General features: G+C 35.3%; 1 protein-coding gene across 10 annotated transcripts in view; it reads left to right on the top strand.

Annotated features, from left to right (window-relative positions):
- Window positions 1-13473, top strand: part of DMXL1 (Dmx like 1) — a 125914-nt gene extending 112441 nt beyond the window's left edge. For all 10 annotated transcript variants that reach the window (XM_086410751.1, XM_086410749.1, XM_086410748.1 and 7 more), the window contains 3 exons: window positions 4386-4438; window positions 7408-7625; window positions 11345-13473. In XM_086410751.1, coding sequence (XP_086266877.1) covers window positions 4386-4438; window positions 7408-7625; window positions 11345-11569 — 496 coding nt within the window. In that variant the 3' untranslated portion in view covers window positions 11570-13473. The remainder of the gene's footprint in view (window positions 1-4385; window positions 4439-7407; window positions 7626-11344) is intronic.
- Window positions 13474-16094: the final 2621 nt, after the last annotated feature.

Raw genomic sequence — 16094 nt, 5'->3', positions numbered from 1 at the left:
TTTTCCAGATATATATCCATGAGTGAAATTGGTGGATCATATGGTAGTTCTATTTTTAATTTTTTGAGGAACCTCCATACTGTTTTCCATAGTGGATGTACCAATTAACATTTTCACCAACAGAGTACAAGGGTTCCCTTTCCTCCTCATCCTCCAACCTTTTTTTTAGACTTAAGTACTTTTGGACTGTGCTGGGTCTTTGTTGCTGTGCACAGCTTTCTCTAGTTGCAGTGGGCAAGGTCTGCTCTCTAGGTGCAGTGCATGAGCTTCTCTTTGCCGTGGCTTCTTTTGTTGCAGAAATGGTCTCTAGGTGTGTGGGGAAGTAGTTGTGGCACACAGGCTTAGTTGCCCCAGAGCATGTGGGATCCTTCTGGACCAGGAATCAAACCTAAGTCCTCTGCATTGGCAGGCAGATTCCTAACCACTAGACCACCAAGGAAGGCCCTCTCTAACATTTTTTTATTGGAGACTTTTTAATAACCACTCTAACAGGTGTGGGGTAATTGCTCATTGTTGTTTTGATCTGTATTTCTCTAATAATTAGTGATATTGAGCATCTTTTCACATGCCTCTTAGGCATCTATATGTCTTCTTTGGGAAATTGTCTGTTGAGTTACTCTGTCCATTTTTTTTTTTTAACAGGTTGAATCAGAAACCAGTTAAGATACCCAGCTGTGATTGATGTTTGGGGTTTTTTTGTTTGTTTTGGTGGCTTTGTGTTTTGGTTTTGTTTGTTTTTTGGCTGTACTGTGCTGCATGCAGTATCTGAATTCTCAACCAGAGATTGAACTTGTGCCCCCTGCATTGAGAGCGCAGAATCTTAGACACTTAGCCACCAGGGAAGCCTGTTCTGCCCTTTTTTTTTTTAATTAGACTTTTTTTTAAATTGAGCTATATGAACTGTGTGTCTGTTTTAGGTGTTAACTCCTTGTCAGTCACATCGTTTGCTTTTTCTCCCATTCAGTAGATTATCTTTTCATTTTGTTGATGATTTTCTTTGCTCTGCAAAAGCTTTATGTTTAATTAGGTCCAGTTGGTTTATTTTTATTTCTTTTTTGCTTAAGCAGACTGATCCAAGAAAATATAGCTATGCTTTATGTAAAAGAGTGTGCTGCCAGTGTTCTCTTCTAGAAGTTTTATGATTTTCCGTTCTTCCATTTAGAACTTTAAACGATCTTGAGTTTGTTTTTGTATATGGTAAAGAGGAATATTCTAATTTCATTATTTTACATGTTGATGTCCAGTTTTTCCACCACCACTTGTTGAAAAGACTGTCTTTCCTCCACTGTATATTCTTGACTTCTCTGTCATAAATTGATTGACCATAAGTCTTGGGTTTATTTCTGGGGTCTCTATTCTGTTCCACTGACCTATGTGTCAGTTTTTGTGTCAGTACCACACTGGTTTATTTTTTGTTTTTGTTTTTTACATTAAGAACTTCAGTTTATTAAACAAGAAAACACATCTTAACATGAATGAAAAGACAAGCCACATAATGGGAACAGATATTTGCAAACACAATTTTATTGTTTCACAGTCTCTATGGAACAGGAATTTGGGAATGGCTTAGCTGAGTGGCTTTTCCTTAAAGCTGCAGTGAAGATGTCAGTGGGGCTGTAATGATCTGAAAGCTTGACTGGAGTTGGCAAATCTTCTTCCAAGATGGCTTCTTCACAGGGCTATTGGCAAGAACTTTTTTTCCCTGACTCTTGTCAGGAGACCTCAGTTTCTTGCCACTTGAGTCTCTCTAAAGGGCTGCTTCAGTGACCTTATGACGTAGCAGCTGGCTTTCCTACAGAGCAAGTGATTTCCAAGCCACTCTCCATATTCCCTGAGGTCTTTGACTACTGGATAAGTCTTCTATATCTGGACGCCTCTTTCAGTAGAGGGATTTAAATTATGTGAATTTAATTATACATGCTTGTGGACCAAAGGTAGGGATCCTGCTAGTGTTGGAGGGTCTCCTGTGAGGTGTAGGTCAACAGTGGCTTGCCACAGTGAGTTGGGACTCAGTATCACACTGTTTTGATGACTGTAGCTTTGTAATGTAGTCTGAAGTCAGGGTGTATGATTCCTCCAGCTCTAGTCTAATATCTAAAGATTACTTTGACAACTCAGGGTCTTTTGTAGTTATTTTGTTCTAGTTCTGTGGGAAATGTCATGAGTATTTTGATGGGGATTGCATTAAATCTGTAGATTGCTTTGAGTAGTGTGGTCGTTTTAACAATATTGATTCTTCCAGTTCAAGAGCACAGGCTATCTTACCATTTCTTTGTATCATCTTCAGTTTCCTTCATCAGTGGTGTATAGTTTTCAGAGTATAGGTCTTTCACCTCCTTGTTATGTTTATTCCTAAATATTTATTCTTATTGATGTGATCTTAAGTAGGGTTGTGTTTTACCTTCTTTTTCTGATATTTCATTAGTAGTATATGAAAGTGTAGCATATTTTTTATATGTAATCTTATATCCTGCAACCTTGCTGAATTTATTTATTAGTTCTAAATTTGGGGGGGGATGAAGATTTTAGGGTTTTCTATATCATGTCATCTGCAAATAGTGACAGTTTTCCCTTTTCCTTTCCAGTTTGGATACCTTTTATTTCTTTTTCTTGTTTGCTATAGCTAGGATTTCCAGTAACATGTTAAATAAAAGTGGAGAGTGTGAACATCCTTGTCATGTTTCTGAATTTAGTGGCAGGCTTCCAGCTTTTCACTGTTGAGTATGATGTTGGTTGTGGATTTGTCTTAAGTGGCCTTTAATTATGTGAAGAACTGTTTCCTCTTTATGCACAGTTTTATCATGAATGGACAACTCAGTAGAGAATTTATGTGTCTTTTGAGATAATCATCTGATATTGATCTTTTTGTTTATGTGATGTATTATATTTTTTGATTTGCAAATGTCTAACCATCCTTGTGACCTTAGAATTAATTCAGCTTGATCATGATGTATGATCCTTTTTATGTATTGTTGAATTTGGTTTGTTAATATATTTTGTTGAGGATTTTTATATCTGTAGTTATTAAAGATATTGGCCTGTAATTTTCTTTTTTTGTAGTGTCTTTGGTTTTGGTATCAAGATAATCAAGGTAATGATGGCCTTGTAGAATCAATTTGGGAGTGTTCCCTCCTCTTCAGTTTTTTGAAATAGTTTAAGAAGGATAAGTATTAGTTCTTAATATATTTAGTAGAATTCCCACGTCTGGTCCTGGACACTCAGTTACCTGGAAGTTGTTTTTGTTTTGTTTCCCCTTCCAGATTGATTTTCACTTCTAGTGATCAGTCTGTTTACATTTTCTGTTTCTTCTTGATTCATTCTTTGCAGGCTATATTTTTCTAGAAACTGGTCCATTTCTTGTAGATTGTCCAGTCTCTGGGCATATAACTATTCATAGTATTATGATTCTTTGTATCTCTGTGGTATCAGTTGTTATTTCTCCTCTTTCATTTCTTGTATTGTTTATTTGGGTCCTCTGTCATCTTCTTGATGAACCTGAATAAGTTTGTTGATTTGGTTTTCTTTTCAGAAAATCAGCCCTTGTTTTCATTGATTGTTTCTATTGGATTTTTTTTTAGTCTCTGTTTTATTTCCTCCCTAATCTTGGTTAAAGTTCCTTCTTCTATTGACCTTGGGGTTTGTTTGTTCTTCTTTCTCTAAAAGAAAAAGTAGATGCTAGGTTGGGTTGTTTATTTGAGAATGCCTGTATTGCTGTGAACTTCCCTCTTAGAATTGCTTTCTGCATTCCATAGATTTTGGAAAATTGTGTTTCCATCTTATTTGTCTCAAGGTCTTTTCTGACTTACACTTTGATTTTGTTATTGACCCATTGCATTTTTAGTAGCATGTTGTTTGGTCTGCATGTTTGTTTGTTTTTCCTGTTTTTCTGTCTGGAGTTTATTTGTAGCTTCGTACCTTTGTGATTGGGGGAAAAATGCTTGATACAATTTGTATTCTCTTAAATTTGTTGGCACTTGTTTTGTGACCTAGTATGTGACGTATTCTAGAGAACATTCCATGTGTGCCTGAAAAGAATGCATTCTGCTGTTTGGAGATATAATATTCTATACATACCATTTAAGTTCAACTGATTTATTGTCATTTAATACCACTGTTGCCTTACTGACTTTCTCTCTGGATTATTTGTTCATTGATGTCAGTGGGGTGTTAAAGTCCCATACTGTTACTGTATTATTATCAATTTCTTCCCTGTGTATTCTTTATTATTGTTTACTCTATATAGGTGCTTCTGTACTGGGTGTGTATATGTTAACATGTATAATATTCCTTTTGTATTGATCCCTTTATCGTTATATAATGTGAAACATTTTTATTCTGTTTTCAACTTTTTATGTCACTTAAGAAGTAATCTTTCTTTTTTTCAGAAACATATGTTTGTGGGATACTCTTGTAGCACCTGCCAATAGTTTAGTCCATGGTAAGTTTTGAAAGTATTTTATAAAAGTGATTTTTAAATGGATTTTTAAAAATGACACATTTAGTAGTTTGTGAAATTTATTTTGCTCATGGTAACAAAGTATGAAAGCAGAAAAGTTTAATATGTGTAATTAACTCTTCACTGCACTTTAATGAAGGACAGTGAAACATAGATAATATAAAAATTGTTTTTACTTTGAATCTATTAACCATAGATCATCATTGTGAATATCAGTTGTATTATATCCTCTCACACCACTGTTACTCAACTTCATACTTGAAGTTACAACTAAAGCAATAAGACAAGAAAAGGAAATTAAAGATACACATATTGGAAGGGACAAAATAAAACTGTGTTTTTTCACATTTTATATGATGGTGTAGAAAAATCCAAAGAGTATAGGGGAAAAAAAACTGCTGGAACTATTGTACAGGTATAGCAAAGTCACAGGATTCCAGATCAGTATACTAAAATCAGTTGCTTTCCTTTACACCAACAATGAACATGTGGAAGTTGAAATAAAAAAAAAAAAATCACCATTTAAAATAGCACCCAAAATAATGTAATTCTGAAGCATAAATCTGTGTATAGCATCTGTTGGGAAAAGCTACAAAAAAAGGTAAAAAAGATAAAAGACCTAAATAAATGGAGAGACAGTCCGTGTTCACAAACTGTAAAACTTGATTTTGTTAAGATGTTACTTCCTCCCAACTTTATAGATTCAGTGCAATTCTAATTAAACCCCTAGGAATCTGTTTAGAACCAGTTTGTTGACACGTACAAAAGTTTATGTAGAGGGGCCACAGACCTAGAATACTTGTAAACTTAGAGTATTCATATTGTCTGATTTCAGGAATCACTGTAAAGCTACAATAATCAAGCCACTGTGGTATTGGCTTAAGAATAGACACATTAGGGAGCATAGAAATAGACCTGCACGTAGTTAGTAGACTCATCGTTAATAATGGCATAAAGGTAATTTAATGGAAGCACATAGTCTTTTCAACAAAAAGTGCTGTAACATTTGGGTGCTTTTATGTGGAATAATGAACATAGGTACAAATCTTACCTCTTGCACAAAAATTTGCTCAAAATGAATCATAGACCTACATGTAAAAACGAAACTGTATAACTTCTAGAAGGAAATATAGGAGAAAATCTAGGTGACCTTGGGTTTGATGATGAGATTTAGATACAACAAAAACACAATCCAGTAAAGAAATGATATATTCCAGAGTTTTAAAGTTATCCTTTTGCTCAATATCTGAAGAGCAAATAACCATATAAAAGATGCTCAATATCTGTAGTCATCAGGGAAAGGCAAACTAAATTCACCATAATTTATCATACTATTCTATACACTGAAATGGCCAAAATTAAAGATTCTAGAATACCAAGTGTTGGTGAGGATATGGAAAAACTGGAACCTTCATGATTTGCTGATAGAAGAATGAAATAGTACTTCTTTGGAAAACTGTTGAGCAATTTCTTAATAAAATTACACATGCACCTAACATGACCTAGCAGTATATATTTTTACACAAAAAATGAAAACACATGTCCACAATTAAACTGGTATAGGAATGTTATTAGCAGCTTTGTTTATAATAGCCAAAAACTGGAAATAACACAAATGTCCAACAGGATAACATGGTATATTTATGTAATACTATTCAGAACTAAAATGCATGCCCCACTGATAGATGGAACAACATAGGTTAACACCTAAAATGCATGTTGAAAGGAAAAGAAGCAGGGACAAAAGAGTTTGTACTATAAAATTCCATTTATATGAAGTTCAAGAACTGGTGAAACTGATTGGATAGAAATCAGAATTATGATTGCTTTTGAGGGAAAAGGAAAGGCCTGAGGGTGCTTTTTGGAATGATAAACACATTCTTTATTTTGATCTGAATAATGCTTACACAAAGGTATCCATTTGTCAAAACTCATCAAGGGTGTACACTTAGAATTTGTACATTTTACTCTATACAAGTTTATATCTCAAAGTGCTGGAAAAGTTTAAAAAAAAAAAAACAACCTCATATGATGAGTTTTATCTAGATTCTTACAATACTAATAACATTTTGTTGAGTACTTAGTATTTGCCAGGTAATGTATATGCTTTGACTATATTAATTAGTTTCATCCTCATACATAATTGTTAGGCAGATGGTATTATCGTCTCTTTTACAAATGATGAAACTGACACTTAGGTTAAATAATTCGCCTAAGGTATACATTTAAATCCAGACAAAATCCAGGATTGGGGGAATACACTTATATTGGTTTTTAGTTTCCTTATTTAGTATTTCTGTCATCTTTATCATTTCTGGGTTAGTTTCAGTTAATGGATTTTCTTGTCTTTATGCGTATTTCTTTGCAAGCCTGGTCATTTTTTATTAGATATATTATAAATTTTATAAATTTTAAGTACTGATTATTTTTGTATTGTTTAAATATTTTTGAGGTTTTCTCCAGGACTGAGTTACTTGGAAACAGATTTGTTGAGGGTGGAGATGGGAATTCTGTTAAACAGAATCAAAGCCACATTTGGTACAGGGCAAATTTTGCACACACATGTGCACACACACACCCCATTGAGTCAGTACCCTTCTCAGTATTCTGTACAATGCCTTCTGAATTAAAAGATTTTTTTCCCACTCTGGCTGGTAAAAACAGGAACACAAATCAACCTGGATTCCCCTTTCTTATGCTATGGCCAGAAAATCCTAAGCAGTAAGCTGGGTCAGTTGTGTGGCTCACCTGGTTTGTTTCTCATTTCTCAGAGATCATTCTTCTTCAGTGCTTAGTTTCCAATGTCTCATACCATTGTTTCTTATGTATCACTTGATATTTTCATTGTTTTCGGCAGGAGAGTAAATGGAGTCTAGCATTCCACCTTGGCCAAAAGCCAGGAATATGTTTCTTATGCTGTTATATAGTTTTTATTTTTATTTAATTTTCAGCTTTTGCATGTCATGATAGTGGAGCCACTGTTTTGGCATATGCTCCAAAACATCAGCTACTAATATCAGGTGGCAGAAAAGGTTATACATGTGTATTTGACCTTCGGCAACGACAGCAGAGGCAACTTTTCCAGAGCCATGATTCTCCTGTTAAAGCCATCGCTATTGATCCTACTGAAGAGTACTTTGTTACTGGATCTGCTGAAGGCAACATAAAGGTAATTATAGTAATGCCACAATATCTCCAATGTGAAAGGAAATTTTTGGAAACCTTGGATCTTTAATCATATTGAAGACACCTGTCTCTTTAAATTATGGAAATATTGACTCCTTTGTAGTCCAGGATTAACTGCTATTTAATAAATCTCTTAATGAATAAAATAAAATAATATTTAACTTGAAAATTGCCCATTTTCCTGTTATTTTCAAATGTGCTTAACTAATTAGGCATGCAAATGAATTGGATTTTCTGTGGATATGGCCATGACCATATTTTAGACATTAGTCTTGACTCCATGTTCAGAGTTATTGAATTCAGTTTCAGGTGCTGTGAAATATACTGACATTTTCCCTTATCCCAGATTTCTCCCTATTTTGTCATACATAGTATCAGCATCCAACCACTTAGTGCCTGATTCAAGAATTCTGATGTACCTGGATAAGCTCTGCTTATAGCAATCTTTCTGAAACTCCACTGTTTCAAACTTAGAAGTTTGAATGTTAAGCAGCTTGTTAAAAATGTTAAGCACCTTGTTAAAAATGAATCCCACTCCAGAAATACTGTTGCTAGATTGCCCCCCATAATACCCAGTTGGTAAGTCCAGTGCTCAGTAGTGTGCACTTTTATAACATGGATATAGTGGTTTTGATGAAGGGTTCCCTGTCTCCACTTTGAAGGATCTGTAGGGGTAAGACTAGTCAACAGATTATTCTCAGATCAGTCGCTCAGTCATGTCCAACTCTTTGCGACCCCATGAATTGCAGCACGCCAGGCCTCCCTATCCATCACCAACTCCCAGAGTTCACTCAGACTCAAGTCCATCGAGTCAGTGATGCCATCCAGCCATCTCATCCTCTGTCGTCCCCTTCTCCTCTTGCCCCCAATCCCTCCCAGCATCAGAGTCTTTTCCAATGAGTCAACTCTTCGCATGAGGTGGCCAAAGTACTGGAGCTTCAGCTTTAGCATCATTCCCTCCAAAGAAATCCCACGGCTGATCTCCTTCAGAATGGACTGGTTGGATCTCCTTGCAGTCCAAGGGACTCTCAAGAGTCTTCTCCCACACCACAGTTCAAAGGCATCAGTTCTTCAGCACTCAGCCTTCTTCACAGTCCAACTCTCACATCCATACATGACCACAGGAAAAACCATAGCCTGGACTAGACGAACCTTTGTTGGCAAAGTAATGTCTCTGCTTTTGAATATGCTATCTAGGTTGGTCATAACTTTCCTTCCAAGGAGTAAGTGGCTTTTAATTTCATGGCTGCAGTCACCATCTGCAGTGATTTTGGAGCCCCCAAAAATAAAGTCTGACACTGTTTCCACTGTTTCCCCATCTATTTCCCATGAAGTGATGGGACCGGATGCCATGATCTTCGTTTTCTGAATGTTGAGCTTTAAGCCAACTGTTTCACTCTCCACTTTCACCTTCATCAAGAGGCTTTTGAGTTCCTCTTCACTTTCTGCCATAAGGGTGGTGTCATCTGCATATCTGAGGTGATTGATATTTCTCCCGGCAATCTTGATTCCAGCTTGTGCTTCTTCCAGTCCAGTGTTTCTCATGATGTACTCTGCATAGAAGTTAAATAAACAGGCTGACAATATACAGCCTTGACGTACTCCTTTTCCTATTTGGAACCAGTCTGTTGTTCCATGTGCAGTTCTAAATGTTGCTTCCTGACCTGCATACAAATTTCTCAAGAGGCAGATCAGGTGGTCTGGTATTCCCATCTCTTTCAGAATTTTCCAGTTTATTGTGATCCACACAGTCAAAGGCTTTGGCATAGTCAATAAAGCAGAAATAGATGTTTTTCTGGAACTCGCTTGCTTTTTCCATGATCCAGCGGATGTTGGCAATTTGATCTCTGGTTCCTCTGCCTTTTCTAAAACCAGCTTCAACATCAGGAAGTTCATGGTTCACGTATTGCTGAAGCCTGGCTTGGAGAATTTTAAGCATTACTTTACTAGCGTGTGAGATGAGTGCAATTGTGCAGTAGTTTGAGCATTCTTTGGCATGGCCTTTCTTTGAGATTGGAATGAAAACTGACCTTTTCCAGTCCTGTGGCCACTGCTGAGTTTTCCAAATTTGCTGGCATATTGAGTGCAGCACTTTCACAGCATCATCTTTCAGGATTTGGAATAGCTCACCTGGAATTCCATCACCTCCACTAGCTTTGTTCGTAGTGATGCTTTCTAAGGCCCACTTGACTTCGCATTCCAGGATGTCTGGCTCTAGGTCAGTGATCACACCATCGTGATTATCTGGGTCGTGAAGATCTTTTTTGTACAGTTCTTCTGGGTATTCTTGGCATCTCTTCTTAATATCTTCTGCTTCTGTTAGGTCCATACCATTTCTGTCCTTTATCGAGCCCATCTTTGCATGAAATGTTCCTTTGGTATCTCTTATTTTCTTGAAGAGATCTCTAGTCTTTCCCATTCTGTTGTTTTCCTCTATTTCTTTGCATTGACCACTGAAGAAGGCTTTCTTATCTCTTCTTGCTATTCTTTGGAACTCTGCATTCAGATGCTTATATCTTTCCTTTGTTCCTTTGCTTTTCGCTTCTCTTATTTTCACAGCTATTTGTAAGGCCTCTGCAGACAGCCATTTTGCTTTTTTGCATTTCTTTTCCACGGGGATGGTCTTGATCCCTGTCTCCTGTACAGTGTCACAAACCTCATTCCATATTTCATCAGGCACTGTATCTATCAGATCTAGGCCCTTAAATCTATTTCTCACTTCCACTGTATAATCATAAGGGATTTGATTTAGGTCATACCTGAATGCTAGTGAGACTACTTAGTACAAATAAGTTGGACTAGTTTATTTTGTTAGGACTTCCATACTGTTTTCATAATTCTCAGCCAGAAAAAAATTAACTAGAATTGTAGAATTTCAAAAAGGTGTTTCTTAAAATCAAATGTATATACCAGTTTTCATACAAAATTCTTTTTCGTTTGTTTGAAGCTAATTTCTTATTTGAACTTTCCTCAGTTTAGAATAAGTTGTGCTAAATGTTAGATTAGTTCTTTAGTATGTATTTTCATTCTGGGTTTGATTATTTAATCAAGTTAAAAGATTTCATAATATACCAGGTTGTATTCAGGAGTTACAGTTTTAACACTCATGTCTAGAGTAGTGTGAATTAATGAATTTCTCCAGGAAAAGAAAGAAAAAAAAATTTTTTAATGAGATGTCAAAACATCAGAAAATTGTAATAATTTATCTTGCCACTGGAATATAGTTTTGCCTGATCTGAAGGCCTCTGGGTGTTTGGCACTTTCCTCTTTCCAGTGGTTCTGATTCCCTGGTGGATACTGTGCATTATGGAGAAAAATTACCCTACTTATATAGGTACACAGCAGAATCTTTGCTGAGAGAGAAAATCTTCATTGTAGTTCCTACAATATTACAAGTTTCTGTTGCATTGCATACCTAACCTTCTTGTATCTAAGCTTTCTCATCTCTAATGAAGGGTTTAAAATACTTACCTGTCTTACTGGATTAACTTTTGAAGAATGTAATAATATCAACAAGATTTAGAATATTGCAACACTCTATACAAGAATGAAAATGTTGTAACTGTAGGCCTACACAGATTTTTCTCTGTTTTTGTTTTAGAAATTTCTTATTTGTACACAAAGACAGGCCTAAATCTTTTGCTTGGATTTTTAAGGTAATCATCAACCCCAATTTTTATTTTGTCCTTGATGTAATTTCAGATTTGGAGTCTCTCTACCTTTAGTCTTCTTCACACCTTTATCAATGAACATGCTCGGCAATCCATTTTCAGAAATATTGGAACCGGAGTGATGCAAATTGAGACGGGGCCTGCAAATCACATTTTTTCATGTGGAGCTGATGGAACAATGAAAATGAGAATACTACCGGATCAGTTTAGCCCATTAAATGAAGTGTTGAAAAATGATGTGAAATTTATGCTGTAACATTTTAACAATAAGATGTATAATTTATTACCTATTCCTTGAAGTGGCCAACACATATAATGTACCGTGATCATTCTCTATACCACAAATAAGCTAATGCTTTCTTGTTTTCATATTTATTTTATGGAGCTTTGCCCTTGATGCACTGATGCCTTAAAAATTAACAAGGTCATTCAGAATTAGACTACATTGCCTAAAGTAGAATGTGTAAGTAATGCTGTAAAAATACATATTTATAGTATGTTATAGTGAGTATATCATAGTGTTAAAGGAGTTTTGTTTGGTTGAAAAGTTCTTCTGCAGACACCTCTGCATGAATTTGTTTGACAGTAAAAATACCTTTTATGTAAAGGCAGTTGCACCTCAGTCATCACTTAATTCACCACATTCTCACTTCCTTTTTCAGACTTTCACATCTCAGACTCCTCTCTTAATTAATGATATAATGATATTTGGGCAAGAGTCAAAAAATAATGAATATCTCCATTAACACTGTCATTGGGGCTTTAGTGATAAATGAGTCAAATGGCTCCTTATGTAAAGTTTTCATCAGTTTTCCCTCTGGAGCCCAAGTTGTGTGTGTATGTGGTGTGTGTGTATATATGTAATGTATCTTACACATCCTATGTGAACTCTGTGTGTGTGTGTGTATAAGAGAAAACTGCAAGTCTTTTTATTTGTTTTTGTGCCATAACAGCACTGCCACCAGAATAACAACTTTTTTTTGCAACAGGTTTTTTTCATCTTTTTTTTTTTTTTAATTTTGAATTCTCATAATCTTCAAATAAATTTCAGGAAAACTTCCAAGATTATTAAGATTTCATTGAGTCAGATTAGACTTAGCAGTCAATAATGTTTCTGTGGTGGCATATATGAGACACTTAGGTTATAAATTTGTCAAAGGATTTTTGGGCACCATACATTTTACTTAAATTTTATTTTATTTCTTATTTTTAGGTGCTTTTAGTCTCAAAGTTCTGAAAAACTTACAGCAGTGTTTTTAGAAACAAATGTGAAAAGTCAAATTAAATAGATAGTATTTACAAATGTAAAATACCTGCCAGATCTACCATTAATAGATAATAAACTAAACCTTATATTTTATTATTTTTTTGCCAAAATATATTATTTTATTATAAAAGTATGACCAAAATATTAAAAATGCACAATGCTTTTAACTTAAATGTGCTAACCCTATTTCTGTCTGTTTTGTGCTATACCTTTTCTGATTCAGAATTATAGAAAACTTGATAATACTTGATTTTAACCAAGGAGACTGGAGGCAAACGGGACTAAGTGTTTAAGCAACAACTATATACTACTTAGCTTAAATATATTTTGTTAATAGGAACATTAATAGAACATTTTTATGTAACAAAATATGGACAACTATTATCTTGGAAATTAAAGAGTCAAATGAAGCAAAGAAATGAAGGGCTGGTAAAATGAATTTTGTAATATCCTCAGGATACTTTTAAAAGTATATTGTTAAGATTTTGTAAATTCATAATTTTAAATGTGTTAAGCAAGTTGCGATGAAGACACTGTTATTGTGTAGAGAGTTTATGTGCACATAATAACCTGTACCTATAAATTGTGCAATACGATATGTGACTATTTGCCATGGAGAAATCTGTGACGGCATTGGAAATGATACTGTTGTTTGATGTAGTTAATCTTAAATTATTATTCAGTAATTTCTTCATGAATCAAGATTCAAAAGGCTTTAAATTTAAACACTTTCAGTGAGATAGAAAATTTATGATTATGCTTATTAGGAAAAAGACATGGTGGATGAAGAATTAAGCATTTTAATTAAGGGTTTATATGAATAATAAATTATGTAAGCCCATATGTATTTACATCCAGAGTCATAATATTTTAAATAAACAATCATGCAGTGACTTTCTTTTAAGCATGCTATTGTTTTAAGTAATAGTTATGCCACTTTAGTTGATTTCAGTATATGTGACATTTTAAATAGGAGAATTTCTGTATTTGTATTTGGTTAATGTAGGAAGAATTACATAATTTTCCCAGATTCCCTATTGTTCCTTTTCTATAGTCTTTTTAACTTAATGAGTAAGCATTATGCAAAAAAGGTGAGAATAAAATGATAAAGGTAGTTGGAATGTATGCTTAAGTAAAAAATGATGTACATATATGTAAAATTTCATCCACACTAATGGAGTGGATACAACAAATTACATTTTTTAAAATGCGTGCTTTCTGAGAATGAGGCTTTGTAATGGTAGAAGAATTAATCACACTGTGAGCCTCATTTTCTAAAATGTAGGGTTGTGGGTGTGGGTGTGTGTGGGTGTGTGTGTGGGTGTGTGTGTGTTTTAATGTAGAACCATGGGACAGTCAATTCTATCATCCTTTCTGGCTGTCTTTGTTTTGCCCCAATTAATTTCTCCTTAAAAAAATTTTTTTTTATAAAACCATTGCAGAATTTCTCCAACTGGTCTCAACGATCAGAACAAAGTACAGAGATATTCTTACTTAAAGAAAATGCTTATACAACATTAGAGTGGCAGTGATCTTTTCATAACAGTGTTGACAACCCAGAAAGATATATTTTACTAAACAAAAAGTTTAAATGTTATATTGCAAGAGACCACAATCCAAAGAACAGGTAGACAAGAAGTATATGTATAGTATATAGGGAAAATTTAATGCTCCTAAAATGATAAATAATGGGAAAATAACAACACCAAGCACCAATATGTTCGTCCTCATGAAAAGTTCAAAGAATGTTAAAAAAACAAAACAAAACAGTGTGATACCACTGTTCATCAAATTAGAATAAAGTCAAAACAGTGGCTTCAGTTTGGTGAAGATGCAAGGAAGTGAGCACAGTGAAACATTGCTGGCAGAACTAAACTGCTACAAAGTCATGTAGATATATATTAAGACTGAAAAACATACTTTCACTGAGCAATCTTTTGAGAGATTATCCTTTACAATAAAAATACCTATGCATAAAAATATATGTATACAGATGTTTATTGAGACATCTAGTGGAGCAAAACTAGAAATATAAATGTTAATTCGTGGGCAAATTGTGGCATAAATTTTGGTAATCCATACAACAGAATATTCTCTGTGCTCAAAAAATTGTTAGAATTGTATCAGTTCATCTGAAGAAAGTTGGTGAGAAAAAAATTTCAAAGTAAAAGGTGTTACATCCTATGTTTCAGATTTTTTTAGTCTTTAGTTTTAGTATGCATTATAGGGACATAGAAATATGTATGGAAGAATACATGTGAAGCAAGACTCTAACATGGAAGGAAGAAGGAGATAATACTTTTCTAAATGCCTTTAAACCCTGCTTGGTAACATGATAGCAGAAATAGTCATGTATGTGTTGGTGAAGAAAAGCTGTATTTCCATACACGAGTTTCCTTAAGTTTAGTACTTCTCAGTTTAAAGCCCCATGAAGTAATGAGGCAAGTTACGGGCCTCCTGCCTGTGAAACATACAGTGGTGAGACAGAGAGAGTAGCTGTCTCCCATTCTAAAAGGTGAGAAGTAACAGTCATATGATGTCTCTGGTCCAGAAGGATTCTGAAATTTAGGTGGGTACCTGTCACCAAGTAATCCTGTCCCCTGCAAGTATTTCTCCAGAGCTCTTGGCTCCACCTTCTGGGCTGCTTTTTTTTCCCCCTAAGGTGAAGTTGCTCAGTCTTTTCTGACTCTGCAACCTACCAGGCTCCTCCATCCATGAAATTTTCCAGGCAAGAGTTCTGGAGTGGGTTGCCATTTCCTTCCTCTTAGTTATTCTTGCCACCTCTTTAATATCTTTTGCTTCTGTTAGGTCCATACCTTTTCTGTCCTTTATTTTGCTCATCTTTGCATGAAATGTTCCCTTGGTATCTCTAATTTTCTTGAAGAGATCTCTAGTCTTTTCCCATTCTATTGTTTTCCTCTATTTCTTTGCATTGATTACTGAGGCAGGCTTTCTTATCTCTCCTTGCTATTCTTAGGAACTCTGCATTCAAATTTGTATATCTTTCCTTTTCTCCTTTGCCTTTTGCTTCTCTTCTTTTCTCAGCTATTTGTAATGCCTCATCAGACAACCATTTTGCCTTTTTGCATTTCTTTTTCTTGGGGATGATCTTGATCACTGCTTCCTGTACAATGTCACGAATCTCCATCCATAGTTCTTCAGGTACTCTATCCGATCTAATCCCTTGAATCTGTCATTTTCACTGTATAATCATTAGGGATTTGATTTAGGCAATGACACCCTACTCCAGTACTCTTGCCTGGAAAATCCCAGAGACAGAGCAGCCTGGTAAGCTACAGTCCATGAGGTCGCTAAGAGTTGGACACGACTAAGTGACTTCACTTTCACTTTTCACTTTCATGCATTGGAGAAGGAAATGGCAACCCACTCCAGTGTTCTTGCCTGGAGAATCCCAGGGATGGGGGAGCCTGGTGGGAGGCCGTCTATGGAGTCGCACAGAGTCGGACACGACTAAAGCGACTTAGGAGCATACCTGAATGGTCTAGTGGTTTTC

The sequence above is a fragment of the Bos grunniens genome, chromosome 7, assembly GCF_055505025.1.
Source record: "Bos grunniens cultivar Pamir isolate PY7600 chromosome 7, Bosgru_T2T1.0, whole genome shotgun sequence".
NCBI lineage: Eukaryota > Metazoa > Chordata > Mammalia > Artiodactyla > Bovidae > Bos > Bos grunniens.
Note: the sequence above shows the minus strand (reverse complement) of the source record. Positions and strands in the feature narration are given on the sequence as shown.